The sequence below is a fragment of the Fopius arisanus genome, unplaced genomic scaffold (genome assembly GCF_000806365.1).
Source record: "Fopius arisanus strain USDA-PBARC FA_bdor unplaced genomic scaffold, ASM80636v1 scaffold00018, whole genome shotgun sequence".
In the NCBI taxonomy this organism is placed as follows: domain Eukaryota; kingdom Metazoa; phylum Arthropoda; class Insecta; order Hymenoptera; family Braconidae; genus Fopius; species Fopius arisanus.
The window spans coordinates 826,188-846,341 of NW_011887757.1; the positions used below are offsets into that span (position 1 = coordinate 826,188).

The 20,154-nt window shown below is 35.8% G+C and overlaps 2 protein-coding genes and 1 long non-coding RNA gene across 5 annotated transcripts; 1 reads left to right on the forward strand and 2 right to left on the reverse strand.

Moving 5' to 3' along the window:
- Positions 1–6,813: 6,813 nt before the first annotated feature.
- Positions 6,814–13,892, reverse strand: LOC105263991 (peroxidasin). Its single transcript, XM_011300535.1, has 8 exons — positions 13,734–13,892; positions 11,089–11,875; positions 10,531–10,958; positions 9,826–10,073; positions 8,711–8,960; positions 8,515–8,633; positions 8,277–8,436; positions 6,814–7,703 (listed from the first exon to the last, which is right to left on the reverse strand). Exons 1-8 carry the CDS (start codon positions 13,751–13,753, stop codon positions 7,628–7,630), a joined length of 2,088 nt encoding a protein of 695 aa, XP_011298837.1. The 5' UTR covers positions 13,754–13,892; the 3' UTR covers positions 6,814–7,627.
- A 640-nt stretch (positions 13,893–14,532) lies between these two features.
- Positions 14,533–15,977, forward strand: LOC105263992 (uncharacterized). Of its 2 annotated transcripts, none has more exons than XR_891951.1 (3): positions 14,533–14,827; positions 14,914–15,110; positions 15,204–15,977. It is a non-coding gene; the product is annotated as an uncharacterized lncRNA (long non-coding RNA). The 2 variants fall into 2 exon arrangements; XR_891950.1 differs by having other exon boundaries at positions 14,533–14,819.
- Positions 15,978–16,159: 182 nt separating this feature from the next.
- On the reverse strand, positions 16,160–20,154 carry Prp3 (pre-mRNA processing factor 3). 2 transcript variants are annotated; one of them, XM_011300538.1, is made up of 8 exons: positions 20,076–20,154; positions 19,731–19,877; positions 19,545–19,654; positions 18,765–19,470; positions 18,550–18,675; positions 18,076–18,281; positions 16,839–17,983; positions 16,160–16,620 (listed from the first exon to the last, which is right to left on the reverse strand). In XM_011300538.1, the coding sequence occupies exons 5-8, from the start codon at positions 18,662–18,664 to the stop codon at positions 16,221–16,223; spliced, it is 1,866 nt and encodes a 621-aa protein (XP_011298840.1). In that variant the 5' UTR covers positions 18,665–18,675; positions 18,765–19,470; positions 19,545–19,654; positions 19,731–19,877; positions 20,076–20,154; the 3' UTR covers positions 16,160–16,220. The 2 variants fall into 2 exon arrangements, with proteins under 2 accessions (XP_011298840.1, XP_011298839.1); XM_011300537.1 differs by having other exon boundaries at positions 18,550–19,470.

A 20,154-nucleotide genomic window follows, 5' to 3' on the forward strand; every position in this document is an offset into this window, starting at 1 on the left:
TCGAAGAAGATGAATAATTCTAATAGTCATTTAAAAACGCGAGGTGGCACCGCCGCCATGCTCGTTAGCTCTCGCCGCAGAGACAAAGGCATTGCAGCAAGATGGCGGCGCCCACGTCTGTCCACCTCGGATCTTTAAACATTTATTAAAACCGTTTATCCTCATCAAATCACTCCCAACGTATTCCATCCTGTTGCAATAAAATGAACAAATTATTTAAGACATCTGGCAGATATTTCTACTCTTTTTTTTTAGAATGAATTGGATTTAAAGAGACAGTGAAATGTTAAGGGGAGCCACTTCACTACCGAACTCTAAGAAACACCATACATCACTTCAATATTCGATAATTCTAACAAATGGCGTTAGGAATTCTCTTACAAAGCGTATATACAGTTGAGAGATGTTCAGTGTGTTTTTCGATAATTAAATTTGCTTCTTTTTCGATCTCTCACTTACTAAAAATTGAAAACGATTAAAATGAAAAAAAAACCATGATATTACATGGTACATGATATTGCTATGAATTATGACCCTTTTTCTAAGCCTCGATAACGATAATTATCACTGAAAATCGCAATGAGATTTCGCTTTTCGTACGAAGATTGAAACCAAGAGGTAAAATAAATCGTTGCGACTCGGGATTTTATGTCCAGATAATCAACACCCGTTGAAACGAGTCTTCACTTGATTTTTCCAATGAAATACATTTTTTCGATGTGACAGGGCATTGATGGGCACTTTCTCAATTTTTTCCGCAATAACAATTCACACGTCGATCGTATTTTCCAAGTCCACCTGTGATTGGCTCCAACGCGAGTCACGCTGCATCAAAAAAAAAAAGAAAGAAAACCAAGATAAATAAAAAAAAAAAGAATGAAACTGGTGTGCGAGCAATCACGACGAACCAATTTTTTGTCAATGTTATAGTCGTGATGACAGTGATGAATTTTGCTCGTAAATCAGTGACTTTCGCCAATCGATTGTGAAGAAAAACTCAAGGGGGATTAAAAAATAATAAATATATCCTACAGAGCCACCGCACCACCCTAATCAATATTCGCTAAGACCCCCGGGTCTCGTAATAGTCGTACTCAATAGTCAAATAATCGATAATCGTAGATTAATCAATGAGAAAATGATATAAATAGAATTTATTTTTTTGGTCGCAGAATATTGTTATCGGGATAAATTAGCGAATGATATAAGAATGGTACGTGTGGTTGTGGGAGTGAGAGTGATTTGTGATCTAGAGATCGATAGATCTATAAATGGTGATTGTAATTGATGATCGAATGGCCGAATGAGTACCTTTAGAGTGAAAATATAGAGATAATCGACGAGTTCTAGCGTACATCGTTGAAACGCCTGATACTTCACGATCAACAGGCAAAGAACACTTTTTTTATCATTAATTCCGAATGATAAATAGATTTCAATAATTGAATTAACTACAATTTTAACTTAGAGGCTGTCAATTTAATTAGCTAGAATTTCATATTCTCAATCATCACGCGTAAATAAATTTTAATAAAAGTCCCAGCGCTACCGCCACGAAATTCTATTAAATTGTTAATAAAAAATAATAAATAAGCTCCTAAACTAAACTCGTGGGTAAATAAAAATGGCAAAGAAATAAATAGTTTGCGCTCAATTGCTCAACGAGTAAATCCATTTTTTTTTCCATGCAATTTCAATAGAATTCCAGTAAAAATCTGACAGATGCAGTTTTTTTTTTAAAAAAGCGCTAGGTGTTTTGATTAAATTTATTTATACATGTTGAAACAATACCTGTATGGAGGGACGGACAGATTGTTCAATAGATTGGATGATAGAATCGTAACCATCAAAATCGATGATCCTGTTGGCGTGATAAAATGATTGGCTGATGTGATTTGGAATAGTGCGGTGGCTGTATTGTGGCATTAATAAAATTAAGGCTAATCTGGAATGAGGTAATCGGTGGAATGATTAACTACGTGAGTCTCTGTGTTCGTTTACAAAAAAAAAAATAAAATAAACAAATTGAGTGTCAATCCGTAAACCCCATTGGATGTTTTATTGTACTTCGAACGAATTTCAGGCTGTGAAATCACCCATTATCCGGGTTGAAAAACAACCAGATGTTAGATTGGTAAATGAACACGGGAATACGGTCAATTCCTCATTCAGATGATAATAAACATCTGCACATAACACGATTTATCACGATTTAACTCAATTGATCGCGATTGATCAAAATTGATCACGAGTTATCACGATCGATCTCAATTGATCACGATTGATCCAAATTTATCGCGAGTTATCACGATTGATCTCAATTGATCGCGAGTTATCGTCATTGATCGCGAGTTATCATCATTGATCCATAGATATCGCTATTGACCATGGGTTATCACGAGTTATCGCTATTGATCATGAGTTATCACGAGTCATGGAGATTGATTACGAGTTATCGCGAATTATCACTATTGATTATGAGTTATCGCGAGTAATGACGATTGATTACGAGTTATCGCGAGTTATCACTATTGATCATGAGTTATCGCGATTGATTATGAGTTGTCTCGATTGATTATGAGTTATCCCGAGTTATCACTATTGATCATGAGTTATCGCGATTGATAGTGAGTTATCGCGAGTTATCATTATTGATCATGATTTATCGCAATTGATCGTGATTTATCGCGAGTTATCATGAGTTATCGTGATTGATCGAGAGTTATCGCGACGCAGCGCGATGTAACATGTAGGTGAATGAACTTTAATGATTAATCGATCACGGTGATTGAGTTTAAGTAATAGATCGATGGCACGTAACAACGGAGAAATTGATGCCGCGTGGTAACTTGCTAATTTTTGTCGATAAAATGCGCCGGTGCGAGATCAACTCAATACGTCTCGTTATATTTAAATAAAATACACGAAATAAATAAACAAAAAAAAAATCATAGTAGGGTTGTACTTTCGTGCTCGTTTTTTCAATCACTATTATAATTACGTAAAAGTAATTTGTACTATGTAACTATTACTATTTTTATGAATTTTTGTACATTTTTCTAATTATTTTGTATAATAACCCTTAGCGGAAAGAATGGATTTAGAAAAAATGTGAAAAATACTAAAAAAAATAATATTGAAAAACAATTTTAACAAGTCTGGCACCTCCTCTAAGTGTTCAAGCGGATGTCGATGATGAGGTTTTTTGAAGATATATTATCAAATGATTAATTAAACTCTTCGGTAAGAATTTATAAAGAATATGTTTTGGAGTGTGCGGATTTAGCGTATGGGAGGGATTCAGTTCCACGAATTTATCGTGAGAGTTGATATGATCATGAAATAATCAGAAGGATCCCACGAGTATCGATGATGTTGTCCACTGTCTGTCTGTAGCTTGCCCGTCTATCTCAAAATATCTGAGAATATCTGAAAATATCTGAAAATATCTGAAAACATCTGACCGCTAGGCCCCTTTGTCTGCCTGTGTTGCATTAAAAGAAAATGAAAAAAAAAAAAAAAGAAAAAATACTAAGCAAGAAATCAAGTTTCCAGGGGCAATTATTTGTCAGTGTATTTGAACGAAGTGGAGATGAAAATTCAATAATTGTACTGTGTAGAACTCATTTTGTCGCCTATGAGGAGAAGATTTTTATGTTTTGTATCTAAACTAATGAAAAACCAGAGAAAAAACGATAAGCCGAATGGATGTACGCTAGGCAGAAGAAAACATAACCAATTATCAATGACATTGAGTAACATTTTGCTGAGGTGAATTGGGCGTAAATTTTTGATTGGATGCCATGAGGACGATTCCCTCGATTCAAGTAATTGCGATGTATGTGTGTGAGTATGTGTGAGTGTGTTTGTGTGATTGTGTGAAAACCTCCTTCGTAATTGAGACGTGTTTGTTATAATTATAAGAGTCACTTTTTTTCCTTTTTCTTGAAAAATGAAAATGCTATAAAAATAGATCAATTCTTTCATGGAATAATTCATGAAAATTATTGTTGATAATTTTTACCATTTTTCTCAAAAATACAATCGTAAACGATAAATCTACACTCACACACTCCCGTCCATTTTGTTTTCAAACACTAGTGATAAGTTTAGGGAATCCCACAAGTCTCCTGTTATCTAGTTATTTCTAGTGATTTTTAGTTGTTACGCTTTCATATTTATGTGTATTCTCTTTCAATTTTTTCAGAGATTTCTATTTGTTACTTTAAACTTTTTAAAAATCAAGAGTCAAGTCCTTTTAGTACTTTAATAAATGAGTTTGTTTCGATATTATTTTCGAGTAATTGATCACGATTCAGAGGAATCAGAAACTTGTGGAGTTTATTCAATCGTACTGCCAACAACAATATATGACCCTGACAGGTACGTATATTTCACTACCAAAAATAAGTCTCGTGGGTCAAAGTACTATTTTATCACTATTGCTCTTACATATATTGATTCTCTAATTTAGTTCCTTTTGTTTCTCTCTATGTTTCAATTTCCCTTCAGTGTTTTTATTCCTTGCTAAACTTATCGCAAATTCATAGGTCAACTTATTTTAGTACTTTAATAAATGGATTTGTCATGATAGTACTCAATAGTAATTTACGATTCAAAAAAATCTACTGAAGTCGTTGGATTGATTCACTGTTGATGTTAATGTAACAAATCGTGGACTGATTGACCCACAGAAAAGGTCATGTGGGTCAAAGTACTATTTCAATATTATTGTCCTTTTTATAATATTCACACATTTTCATTCCACTCATTTACATTTCTTCTGCATTCTCTCTGAATTGTGCCCTCAAGTATATATTCAGCACTTTAAGGTCATGTGGGTCAAAGTACTATTTCAATATTATTATTCTTTTTACAATATTCACACCTTTTCATTCCACTCATCTACATTTCTTCTGTATTCTCTCTGAATTGTGCCCTCAAGTATACATTCAGTACTTTAACCCGTGGAAAAAAGAAAACCTTCACTCCTATTAGTACTTTGATAAACAACTTTGTTATCATATTCCTCAAGACGCGTTGATCACGACCCAAAAAAATTGAACAAAAGTATGAGATCTATTATATCTCTATTCAATACAATACAACACGTAATGATCTCTCCATATTACCACAACAACAGCAAGTGATGTGGGTCAAAGTACTATTTTACAATTACACCTTTTCGCTCTCCATTCCATTCATTTAATTTCTCTTTGCATTCTCTCAATTTCGCCCTCACGTACATATTCATTACTTTAACCCTTTGATAAACGAAAATCTCCACTCCTATTAGTACTTTGATAAACAACTTTATTATGGTATTCCTCAAGACTCATTGATCACGACCCAAAAAAATAGAACAAAAGTATGAGATCTATTATATCTCTATTCATTACAACAAAACACATAATGATCTCTCCATATTACCACAACAACATCAAGTGATGTGGGTCAAAGTACTATTTTACAATTACACCTTTTCGCTCTCAATTCCATTCATCGAGTTCTCCCTCTCGTTTTAAGACATGCTAAACTCACCACAATGAACAGTGAAGGGGATTTCCATATCTCACGGTAATTCCAACGCATGAAATTCGAAAGGAGGAAATATTCACGCGATGAAGCGACAGAAGTGCGTCCCTGGTGTTGAGGTGTCTCTCATATCAGTGAAACAACAAAACACCTGGAGGAGGCGTCAACTTATTGTTCTTGAGACACTCGACCCGTATTTGGCTTGCTTTCTCGCCATTCACGTTCATCCCAATCAGGTCAACGGATCAAGGTTTCCAGTCTGTATTTCCACGTAGAAGCTCCGGAACTCCTGGATCTAGTCTCATTTTACCGAGGGGTTATTCATTGGTAAAATTACCGTGTCACCACGGATTTAAATCACCGGTAATCAGTCCAGATATCACGTGAAACCTGTGGAGTCATAGGATTACATCGGTTTCAAATAATTTGACATGAAATCACTTGAGATCATTTAAAGTGGGAAAATTCTGCATTGAGTCAGAGACGAGGGAAAACTGAGGCATGAATCAATCAAATCAATTGAAATCAATTGAAATCAATTGAAATCGTTTGGAATCATGGGATCTGGAGAAAAACTTCTTAAAATCCCTTGAAGTCACTTGAGATCAATTATTCCCCGAAATTATTTGAAATCACTTTGAAATCATGGAAAATCCAGAATCGTTGTCTCACGATATTCGACAATGAATGACCCCTCGCATTTTACACGTGCTTTCAGCAATTTCAGAACTCAAACTTTTATTCAAATGTCAAATCTGTAGTTCACCATTGACGATTAGAACCTAATGGATTACTTTCGCAATGCAAATCCTATTTTTACTGTTGGATCCAAGGCGAGAGGATGAGAGTGGGAAATCTGTTCTGTCCTGTACCGCACCTTCACAACCGCCACTCGAGATTAAAGGATCAATCCGGGGTCAAGGAATCGAGGTAATACCAACGGCCATCATCTGTCAACTAAATTAAAATCTTCTGCGCGGTTGAAATGCATTTTCTTTGAAATTTCAAAAAGTATCAAAAAATTATCGTCTTCTTTAATCGTGAATAACTCGTGATTCGTCGATTAGAATTCAACGATTCTTTTTTCATTCTAAAGATCTTTTCTCAAGCTATAAATCAAAATAAAAATCATCCGATTTCACTCAGCGGTTCTCGAGTTATTGAACACCGAAGCCGTTCCTTTACCCCACTCTCACCTAAAGACAATATAAAAAAATTACACTTAGTTAATAACAAATAATATTAACGCAGTTGATGTTTGATTCTATATTTCTCGGGATTATACAAATATTTTTCAAGGTGAATAGCCAATAATTGCTCTGGCACTCATCTTCAATTACATTGGAGTGTACGTAATAAAAAATTAAATATGATTTAATCCAATTGGAGGTTGCAATTGTGTTAACGATCGGTACGTGTTTGTTTCATAACAATAAATTGCTGTGGAGTGGCCCCTTGAAGTGCCTCTTCTCTTGGCATCACATGACTCTCAATACTTATTAGCTCCTTGCAAATGGTAACGAGTGTTACGCAGTCAACCTGTGGTTCAAAAGGTCAATTCCCTTCTGACGTTCATTCTCTCCTTTTCTCCACTCATCTATAGAAATTTGCAATTACACATATTCGACAAATTACGATTATCCCTTTGTCTTCGATTATTTCTTTCGTCTCGAGTAATTCTTCGATTTAAATAACTACGTATTGCCTCACTAGTCGGATTTTTAAATAAATTTTGGGAGGAATTAAATAATCGTCAGTTGAAGAAATAGAATCATGTGTTCAACACTCGAAAAATCAAAACTGTAATATGACGTGTCATTGTAATGACCAAATTAAAATTGATTTATGGAGTTCGATAATTTTTTAAGCAATTCAGTAATTATGGATGTTTAAGAGAGACTGTTATTTAAGTCATAAAATTCTGCTGGCAATCCGGAACTGACGATTTTTTTAATGCCTCGGAAGATTTTCCGGAGGGACTTTTAGTTTTTCTCAGAATGTACAGTTTCATGTGAGAAGAAGTCCTGGAATTAGATGCTTCCGGCTGTTTTTTTTTCTCTCAGGCTTACAGGACAATTATCTCTTTTCACTTCTAATTACGGTATTCTTTCCACACGGACAGGTTCATACCTCCACTTTGGTACATTGTGCAGTCGGTCATTTCGTTCCTACAATAAAAAAAACGGATGAGAGTGAGAGAAAACATCAACAATTAATTCCATTAAAAATTCAGTCTCAAAATGAATAACGAAAATAAAAGAAATGAGTGAATAACGAATGAGTCGAAACAAAAAGACGGAATCGAAATGAAACAGAAATTACATAATAGCAAATTAAACATCAATTATTCTAAATATTATTACTACACGATTTATCTGATTTATGATTTTGGAGAATTCATGCGGCATCGACAAGCAGAAAAATTAAATTGTGAAAGTTTTCCAAGAAAATTTCTGTAATTTTGTATTATGATAACATTCAAGGTACTATCCAGTGGTGAAATCGCTGTCACATTGAATTTCTAGGATTAAAAATTAGGATTAAATAAAAAATAATGAACACTTGGTACGTCTAAGAGTTACATTGGTCTACGGATACTCAAGAGAGACTAATTCTAAACTCAACTATTTGGGCCTTATGTTAGGACCTTTGGCAACAATATGTCCATCCCCTGAAAAGTGTTTTTCCTTTTCCCTGATGACTTCTCATCTCCAAATGTTAATTAGGGAACTAAGACTCACAGAAATGGATCCTTGAGCAGAAAAGCTCTGGGCTGAACCTTCTTGAGCCGATCTCCATTATCACACAGAATTTTCGCCATAGTACTCCTTCGAATTTCATTGAGCTGATTAATGGTGAAAGCACCGGGTGTCCTGTCATTCTCATACCAATACCTATCACCTGTGGATAAACAGCAATTATTGAATCATAAACATCGATTACACAAAAGTATTAATTATCGAGAATATAGTTAATCACCTAGGCGAGTATTTCTGAATGTGTGTCCCAGTAAACATAAAAAGGTCGGCCCCATTACGGCATCCTCCACAGCGACCTCAGACAGGGCCCCAGTCACAAGGTCGATATCCTCGACATTTCTAGGTGCAAATAAGAGAGAACAAATGAGAGAACGAATCAGATAGTCATGATAATGACGGGTATCGGTGATTATTACCTGTAGACACGTTGTAATCTATCGATTGTGTCCTTCGACATGGTACCACTGAGATCTTTGAAGGTTTTTACATCTGGCATATCGCAGAATGCCCTCCAGCGAATGTAGGGAGGAAGACCGTGATCTCTGCCTTCTTGGATCACCTGGGCTACGTAATCCACGGCGGCATCATTTGTTTTTCCATCGTGGAAGTATCGCTCCAGGAAGATCTCGTTGAGACTTGGGGGGTACGGCTTTCTCGAATGCCCAGCTGATTAAAATAATCCATTAATTTTATAGAACCATAGGTTTTCAAGTGTTAAGTTCAATGTTTATAATAAGAAGTGTAACATGTCGATTTTTTTGCTAATATATTTTTGAAAGGCTTCCCAATAGAATTGTCAATTCCACGATTTTTGGATTTCAAAAGAAAGATTTATTTTTTATTTAGTGGAATTATTTTGTTTTTGGAATATTCAAATGAATATTATTTGAGGTATTTATTTGGGAATCGAATGGCCCGATATTCAACGTTGAGCCAACCTTGGGGCAACATTGGGCCAACATTGCAGCAACCTTGCAACAACCTTGTGGCAATATTGAACCAACAATCGAAGGTTTTGGTCACATACACATACACACGATGATTATCCGAAAGATCCCAAGGTTTCCGAGGAAAAAATTGGTTGAGGTGACTAAAAAAAATGTGAAATCTCGGGTGAAAAAATTCATGTGCTTCAATGAAACAATTAAATGAAGACTCACAAGCCCAAAGTTAGTCTTCGTATTCTTTTTTAGCGAAACGATTAAATCTATATTGTAAGGAGTTAAATAACCCATTAATTTGGATTTTGTCTTGACAAAGAAAGTGAATAATGCGAATTTATATCAACAAAATATCAATTAAACAGATAGCATCATGGAGCAAGAGGTATTATTGTTTAATCGAGGAGAAACCCTGAAAGCCGTTCCATTGCGTCAGAGACAAGTCGTTTCATTCATCATTCACAACACGAAAATCAATCTTTTGAATCTCCAGACAATTGGGTGTGAGTTGCGTTGAATATTCCCGGCTGTTTATCAAAGACACTGGCCCATTCAAGCAATTGCGCAATGCCCAAAGAAATGGGACGTACCGGTGGCTCCAGCGATGAGGCGATCGATGGCCCCGGCCTCGTACAGCTCCTGAGGTGCGTAAAACGCCGAATATAATGATCTCTCTCCGGATTTTTCTGATGTACTCGAGTCAACGAGATCTAGAGTTTTCGGGGTGAGAGCTGCTATGAAAAATAATCCAGCAGACGCTGCGGCATTGCTGACTGTTCCATCCAATCTCGAATCGTATTTCGTGAAGAAACCCAATTTCATTGGTCGTAAATTGAATCTGCAAATTACAATCGTATTTTCATTCTTCAAAGTACATCGACTGAAAAATTCAGTAGAATTTACTAAAACCAGATTTTTCCGTTAATAATAAACGAACTGTTTTTTTTCTCTTCGGCTTAAACATATGTTCATTAATAATGATTAACAATTTAATATTAGAAATAGAACAATTCAATTTTTCATTTTGACTTGAAAACCCCTAAAAAATAGAAGAATCAATCAATCAATTAATAAAACCACGAAAAACTCATTTTCAAAGACAATAAATAATGAATCGTCAAATGTTCATGAATAATTAAATCCATAAATAATAAAAAAGGATTAATATCCCGAATGTTTTTTGCTGCTTCTAATAATTCCGAGTCTAGGTGAATCATTTCAGGAATATTATCGGGACAATATCATAAAAATCACAGGGATATCCTTGAACTATTGATGGATGATTTGCTGGCTACCTCTGGAGATTGTTCTCGCCAAGAACAGCTGGCAGAAATTCCCCGTAGGTGATGTGCTGCATCTCCGCGATAACGATTCTTCGGGCCTCTTGATAAAGTCTCTCATCATCCCAGAGTGGATTGAGCTCAGCTAATTGTCCAGCAATTCTGTTGTGCTCCCTCAGGAATAATACATGCATCATAGCTATTCCCGGATGCTCATTGATCCGATAATCACCACTGGAGAAGCAAGGCAGAGCTTTATCACGAGTCCTGCAGTCTTTAGAGTTGGCCGATGGCATCGGCAGATTTTTTCGCTGAGTCTTCAGCAAACCAGTCTTGCCTGAGCGAAGACTGCGAGAAGTTTCCTCAGAGCTCCCATAGATTGGAGATAAATCCAGATAGGAAGTGGCTTGATTCATCTGCTGTCTGGGGCCCAGCTTACAGCCCTGAATAAAAAATGCAAGACGAATGACCACATGAACATCAAAACATCAAAATACAAAAAATAAAGTTGAGATACTTGTCACAATAAATTGGAAGATATGAAATAATTAGATACATAAGATAAATTTCTACCTGATTATTTCCAGGATGTATCGCAGACCTGGAGTACTCCATGCATCCAAGAGGACTATCAGCCCTGATGGGAAAGCACTCGGGATGGAAATAATCAAAGTCGACATCGCAGCACTTGAGTCTCTCGCCATTGCTGAACTGTATCTTGGGGGTATGAGCAAGATCATGAGCGACGAATTGTCCAAAAAGTGCAGTCATAGCCATGAGGAAGGGATGCCTGGAGTCATGACCACCTGAGTGAACACTCATGGAGACCTGACGAGCACTCGGAAAGCTAGTTTTGGGTAAGGAAACCCCGTCTTGATACTCTGGTGGAAGAATTCGACTGTAAGCCTCTAGAGCTGCTCCCCAATTCGGATGCGATGGATTATTGCATGTACCAGTGTGCGTTCTGTATTTGGGATTAAATTTTTTGCATTGACTGGCAGTTCTGGTGAAGACATTCCCCGTGTGATGGCATAGGTCTGGGGTCAAGGACATGGCTGGTAGCAGTGATACAGCATCCCTCGGGGACATGTCCAGTGCTTCAACTAGCATAATTGCCATTGTCTCGCTTCTGAGTGCTTGTCTGGATAAATTATGTGCTGCCTCTGTCATCTCGTGTGATGCCCCGAGGTACCATGAAGGTGAGCCGTGCCTCAACTTTGTACTCGACATCGAAATTGCGGACTCTGTTCTATCGTATTTATCCATTGTCTCGTTTGCTCGTCTCCACAGGTCTTGGAGCATTCGCGGTGGTAGGAATACCGATTCGCACAGTCCCATCAGGAGAAAAATGTGAGGAATACTGAAAATAGAGGGGCATCATTATCCTGATGGATCGCTCCATTGAGGGATTGAGTTGTTCATTTGGTTCATTTTGGAGTATTGATTGATCATCGGTCGATGAGTTATTTCGTTTGACCAATCATCGATCCTCCGTTCACAGACCCTGGACCAGGGATCGACCACCGATCGACCACGGATCGACCACGGATCGACCAACAATCGAGTCCCCATTTATCGAATGAATAAGTCGATCAATAGATCAAGTTGTTATCGAATCACCATCGAGTGGATAGATCACTCGATTCAACGATGTAGTTGTTTACTCGGTCAAGTATTGACTGATCATCGATCGATGAGTTATTTCGTTCAACCAATCATCGAGTCGCCATCGACCGAATAAACGATTCGATTAATCGAATTGCTATCGAGTCACCATCGAGTTATCTTTAGGATATTCTACTGAGAAGAACTCTTTTACCGTGACCTACATCCCTCCATTACTTTGATTTCTGAATTTCAGGACTGCAAACGTGGAATGATAAACGATTATCAACGTCTCTCGTCGTTTTCCCTTTTGGGGAGTAATTATGATCTCTCGATATGGCGCGAAATATCTCAGTTCATTTTTATTGCGGTGGATGAATTTTTGGTTTCAATATGAAGAACAGAATTATTTTCCTTTCGAAATTTCAATTCTCTTCTAATCCTCCGAGATTTCATCACAAACAAATTTAAACAGTTATAATTATTTATTTATTTATCGAACCATTCACCTTTATTTTCACTACACTCTATTATTCAATATTTATTTATTCCATATCATTCTTGATTTCTGGTTTACGTTTAATGAATGTTTATTTTCTGGTTTATAATATTCAAGTAAAATATTTCTCGTCTTTTATAACATTTTCACGATCAATCTCCTAAGTTAAAAATCTAATTATTAATAATGATTACTTTGTTTAAATTTGATAATTGAAATTGATACCCTTTTCGTGATTTTTAATCGTTAAATAAATGCATGTAATCACTAAATTGTTGATTCGATCGGTGATCTTCGGTGGAACAATGAAATTATCCGATCATCGATTCCTCTAATTTCCATTGATCGCCATTTTTATCATTCTATTGAATTAAGCACTCTATAAAACAAGCCTGACATTTACGATTCTTCCTGGTTCCCCGTGATTCATCTTACGTAATTTTCATTGGAGTTCAAAGGTAATTGATCAAGTTAACGTGCATCCGTGCGATCGGATGAGCGATCCGATTTTTATTCGATCTATTCTCAGATCGATTTTATGTGCAAGCACTCAAATCCCTTCTCTTATCTGATTCTCTGAATGAAAGATGAGGATCCCCATCCCAAGACCTCAAATATTCCGACTTTTTCGATTGAGAAAAAAACCCATCGGTTTCGCGAAGAAAAAAGGAATTGTTCCTTAAAAAATAAATCAGCCGATAAAATATATTAATAAATAAATCAGTATCGAAATTCAAAATTTTCGAGTTTAAAGAGAATTGATTTACTTCCAGAAAAAATAAATTAAAAATACCAAATAATAATGGTAATAATAAATAAATTATTAACAAACGGTTTTTTGTGTTTGTATTAAAAAAACACTCAAATTTCATTCAATTTTAATTGTAAAATATATTAATTTTTATTTAATTCGACTGACCAGAATTTTATGCATTTATTAATTGAAAATATATTTATATATTTAATATATAATATAGATGGCAGAAACAATTTTTTTAACAACAAATTTATAATCACCACGTGATTAATCTAGGTGAAATCAATAAAGATAATGAAAAAGTTAATGATTAATAAAATTCAACGACAGCTCGATCTAAAATAAATATTTACTCACCATCGGATGTAAATAAACATTTTGAAATGTCAAGCCACAAGTAATGAGTTAATTTTCATTCAATTAGAATAGGTGAAATGGTTGACACTTCACTGGAGATTCAATAGAAATAAATAATAATGTTGAAAGTGCAGAATTGTTTGGTGCACATCGGTTCTGGTAGAACGTGCGACTGGTTGACTTCTGAAGGTAGAATCAGCCTCTGCCTGGAACGAAAGTACACGAGCTCCTGAATTCAAATGGAGAGTGGGGCTTCGGATCTTTATCTTAAGATGTCAATCGTCACATGACTCCATTTTTTTTCAACAATTAAAAATTTTAAATAATGGGAACGAGCGCGAATGGCAAGGGGTGAAATGTAAATCACGATCTAGCACACCTGGAGAACATTTTGAGATATGAGTTCAATTCTATTGTCAATTGCATTTTATAATAATTATTATTATATAATAACATATCTAATATATATATTATATATTAATATACGTAATATTATTATATAATGATAATAATAATAAGAAGAAGAATAAGGATATGAATAAGAATAACAAATTAATAATTATTCAATGATTATTATTGCATTATTATTATTATTATTATTTAATTATTTTTTTCTTTTATTTCTTTTATATTAAAAAATTTTTTTTTTACTAGTCGCTTTTTTGTAGCTCTCAATTTTTTTTTAAATAAAATGTTTGTTTAAAATGAGAATTTGATTAGACTCGATATGGACAGGTAATCGACAAGGTTCGGGTGACCTCGGGGTCATTCGGATTTGGGGACACTTGACCGAGAAAATCTCCGATAGATTAGGAGTTGCGATTGAGTTCTCAAGAAGTAAAAACGTTTTTTTGCGTTAATTCCTGTTCAATTTGAGAGTTACTCAATAATTATATTGTTATTAGTTATTCAACAATTTAATAAACAATTCATTCAGTTAAAACCAGACTTTTATATATTGGACAGGTTCACAATTAGACGGTGGGAGCCGAATAAAGTGCATCAACGAGATTTTCATTAAATTGTGTGTTACTGTTTTTTCAATCCTATTCTTACACCTTTTTCTTCAATTATCAGAGTACCTCGGTAAACAGGTCTTTCAAAAAATGCGTTGTTTCTTCAATTTATAATTATTGAATGAAGATTGATTGAATTGTACACTTGTTTAAATATTTTGCAGGCTTATGGTACTCCGGGATGATAATGGTAATGTGAAACAGGAATAAAAAGTCTTTAGCATTGGATCGAGAATCTGCGGTTCAGAAGGTAGGACACGTGGCCTTGCCACCCACGACTCAAAGACCAAATGTCATTCCAGTACTTTGGCTTGCGCCTTTTTCCAGTCATTCACTCACGTGATGAATCAACAATGCACATGTGAATACATCAGTCTCTAAAGTACCAAATAAATAAAAAAACTCTGCCTCATTGGTCTAACTTTTAAAAACAATTCTTCCCACTTTTTTTCAGGAAAATTTTGACTCCAAAAATGGAGAAAACACTTTTTAGAAGTGAAAACTATTCGCATTTTTTCAATCGCAACGTGAAAACCCAAGTACTCAAGAGAGAGTGACAGAATGGAACGTCTTCACTAGCCAATAACTCGCAAACCGCAGAGTGAAATCGAATAATAATTATCTCATTTTAAACTTCAAAAGCAGATCTTCAAAATGAAAAAAAAATCGTTTAATTCCACTCCACCGATCTCAAGCTATCGACGATTGAAGACCTGTTGTCCCACTCTCCCCTAGTATTATTTAAACAATTTTCACTGGATCATCTCTTTACCGTTCTTCTCTCCTCTTTTCTATTCTCGATTTTGCGAACATATCGTTACTGTTGTCCAAATGTACAGTCAATTAGCATAACGTTATGGCTGTGTGGCCACTTACCCAAGAGATTATGCAAAAAGAAGAACCAACACATTATCCCAAGTGAATGAAGGCGTAAGGAGTGGCGCGTAAAAGTAACGATCTTCTTCCTTTGCTTTCACATTAGCATAAATATTTGGTTTCCGTTATGATTCTTTTCATTAGTGTTAAAAAACTCAGACTAATCATTTATCTTAACCGTCAATAAACTTTTATTTCATTCTAATGAGTACTTCAGAATAATTTCCACTCCTCCAAAGACTCGAGATTATTTAGCAATAAAATTAGTTTATTGCTGTTAACCACAGTACTAATTCACACAAAAATCATGAAAATTGTTGAAAGAATTTAACGGCTGATAAATCCAACAAAAAATCATGGGTTCCTTAAATAATTTTTCTGTATTTTCGGCAATTTATTCTAGTATTTAAATCATTTAAGTATTTTGTTTTTAAGACCAAATTTAAAAAGCAATAATAATAATAATAATAATAATAATAATAATAATATAAAAAATAAATAAAAATGTGAAAAAGTTTCAATGGAAAAAATTACTATTTTTTATTATCAATTAAATTTCTACCCAGTACATTTATAATTATATTCACACAAGTCCTCATGTACTGACATCATCAGTGACATCGAGAACAGCTCCGCTGTACGCGAGATCCCAGTAATGCTCGACCTGATGTTTCTTAAAGTGTTCCCGAGCCATTTTCTCAATTGGACATACTTTGAACTTGATATCACCGAAGTGTCGCTGTTTACTGGTGCCACGCCACACTAGGACGCACTTATTAGGAACGTCATTACCATCATTGTCCTTGACAATGTCCTCCTCCCATTTTATCCGCGTGCTCATCAACCTGTGGTACTTCATCAATTGCTTTGCACCACCTTCGACGACCACAACGTTGCAATCACGAAATAGCATCACACAACCAGTGAGGTAGAGCTGTTTGGCGTTTGTCTCCACTTTGTATTTCTTCGATGCGTTGTTCAGTAAATCTCGTATTCTGTAATTAAATTAAACTTCAATTAGATGCGCCAGGTTTTCATCCAGGTGTTCCACCACGTCAACCGTCATTTTTATAATTATTTGAGGGATTAAAAATGATTCTACACGAGAAATGACTTTCATCCTCTATATACAGGTCTCTCGTAATTCTAATTAATAATTAATTAGCAATTGATCAATGATACTGATGAAACGATTAAAAAAAATAGAATTAACCTGTAAACAGCGACATGAACCCCGAGAGACGTGTCCTCCTTGAGTTTCCTGGCCTTCTTTTCCCTCCTCTGATCAGCAGTGAGTCTCCTAGCAGCATTGGCATCCTCATGAGCCTTAAGCCTCTTGGCCATCTGCTGTCGTACATGAGCCTCAATCTTGGTTGGATCCTGCACAGCCTCATTACCCAGTACTCTCATCAAATTGGATATTCTCAATTTGGGTTCAGGTGGTGGCTCAAGGCCCAATCGAATTTTTTCCTGCTCTTCCTTCCAAGCCTCCCTGCGATTCTGTCTCCTGAGCTTCTTCCTTTCCTTCTTCGTGAGAAAAACAGGCATATAAGCTGGCTTCAAAGGATCTGTCGGTGGTCTCATCTGGGTTGGATGCTCAACGAGATTCGTTATCGTTGCTGTTTTAATCTGAACAGACTCGTCACTGCTCGGATAACCATTAATGAGTATCACAGAATCCCACCACTCGACATTTGGCACGTCCTCATTGAGGGCTTCCGTTTTTGGTGCTATCAGGGCTAATTTTGTCGCTGAACTTATCCCTGTTTTTCTCGCTATCTGACTTATCTCATTCTGCAATTTCTCCAGTTGTGCTTTCATTCGAATTCTTTCAGCAATCTGCTGGAATTTTCCTGGCTCGTGAAATTTCAGAGCTCTCTTGCTGCGACTCGCAGCTTTTACACCAATTCTCGTATCGAAGAAGTGAGTGTCCTGAATCTCCTCCGGGCCCTTTGACTCCTGCAGCTGAGCCCTGAACTCCTCTCTCTTCTTGGCTCGAATGTTAGCCTTCAGGGTGGGCACAACCTGCGTCAGCTGGACCTCTTTTCCAGTGATGTCCACTGTTCGTCCTGATTCATCTAGGATCAGGGGTGTTGGCTTGTCAGGGACACTCACGTTGTTCAGAAGACCTGAATTAAGTTTATTCTTTATTTGTGCCTGCAGGGCTGCCAGTTTTCTCGCCTTGTCGGAGTCCGTTTTGCTGAGCAATCCCTGGCTGTACATTGAACTTGCCAGGGGCAGGGATTCACGCGGTTTTAATTGGGAGTGAATTGGAGACATGTCGTCTTCTTTTATGGAGCGCAGGGCACGCTTTCGTTCTTCAATCTCTCGTTGCGCGTTCAGCATCATTTGTTTTATCTGAAAATTAAAAGTACACAATTTTTTGGTACACGCGGGTAATTGTGTTAATGAATCGCAAAATTATACAATTGAAATTCCAGGTATGATACCTTGTCTGGGGAGAGAGTGTTCCCTGCATTTCCATTCTCAGGTTCATCTGCCATTTTCGATTTCTTCGCGTCTTTATCTTTCTCCTTGTCCTCCGCATGAGCTCGTTTTTTACTCTTTTGTAATGCCTTCACATCTTCGTACATCGTGAACACTTTGTCCGTGAGTTTCATCGCTTTTTTGTCCTCCAGCAACGCCGACAATTTATCTATAAATCAAAATCATCACTCAATTAATAATTACTAATTAATTTCGATATCTCATACGAATGGAGTCTCATTATATTATTCTATATAAATACATATATATTTATAATTAAATTCGACGTAATTTATTTAATTGGCAAATGCTGATTCAGATTGAGAATTAGTTATTTTTTTCGGTCAAAGGAATGCACGAGAATATCAAATTAAATGAATAGGGAAAATTATGTGGTGTTTAATTAACAGAGTTAAGAGTGAGATTTATTATTTTACCTGCAGTTTTACGCTTGTCATATCCAGAAACAATGCAATTGACAGCAGTTGTAACAATCGCAGGCTCAGCAAATCCCAGAAATTTATACACAGCCTTTTCAATTTCCGGCTTCATTTCATCAATCTCTTTTCTCGTCAAGTACGACATTTTAAACCCACAAAGATTATTTATATACAATTAATCAAGAAATGTGAATTTATAAAATTAGTAAAACCTTTTAGTATTTCCAAACATAACCCCAAGGGGATGTGAGGTTAATCCACTGATACGTTGTTCCTCCGAAAGTCTTTATCTAGCCCAAAATCAATTCAATTTATTCTTCAAACAATCACTCGACTATCAATCTACAATAAACACGTTATAAACATTCATTAATCCACAATTTGTTTATTATATTATATTATTAAATAAATTCTCATATTGAGTGAGACTGTACATATGATTACAGGGTTATGTTGGAGATGCTCTACACATATTTATGATATCGATATGTTGCAGTATCGATATTTTCATTTCGACTTTCGATATTTTTTAACGAAATTTTCAAATTTTGGGTTCAGGTGAATTGATGTTGATTTATTATCATAGATAATTGGAATTTGACCTAGTAGTTACAAAATAATATTTTTATTTAGTTGATACTGATAGTTTAAAGTGTGTAGGTATATCTGAACTTATCATTGAGCAGGAAATTAATTCAATGGCAGAGGAATCAGTTCTTGTTTCTTTTTCTGTTGACTTTATTGATTTGAGGTGAAAAATTACGGCGACGCATTCAATGGATGAAGTCGTGAGGAGAATTGTGAAATCTATTCGATCAAAGAAACCCCCTAGATTTCACTAAGATTAACTGTACAATAATCGTTTGGGGAAAACCAGAGAAAGAACATCAGAGATTCTGACATCCACAGGGCAGCAGTCTGGAAGAGATATTTTTATTCAATATAAAGATAAATAATAATTTTTTCATGGAATCATGTGCCTTAATACTGACCAAAATTGGTGCCCTGCACGTAACCAGCCCACCATAGCCAGGGAATGATAAAAATGATATCTATTCGCTGTCTCAAACACTTGCTTCAATTGATCGTCCTTATATTTTCCCTAAAAAAAAATATAAATAATTCTTAATCAAGAATATAAGGACCCGATGACTGAAAAAATTTAAAAAAATTCGCACTGTGAACTCCATATGCCCCGAGGATGACTGCAGTGACTCCACTGAGTTCTGCCAATTTCAAATAAGGCCCTGAGGGCCCTGAGGCTACTGCCGATTTCCACAAAGGCTCAGGTGGAACCAGTTTGTACTCAACACGGGGCTTGAGGCCTAAATAATTGATAACGTAAAAAATTAATGGATATTCATTCCTCATGTAATTAACAAATGTCAAAAAAAAAACAATTTTAATCAGAAATTCAGAAATAGAATAAACTATAGAAGCATTACCCAGTCTCCAAAAATCAGGCAATAACAATAAATAAATTGATTCCTCTTATTTTTTATTAAAAAATAACAGCGACTTACAGGTGATGCAGCAGTTGTCGCAAACGAACCGGCACTCGAGCTGACGGGATTAGAAAACAGAACATAATTCAATGTATCT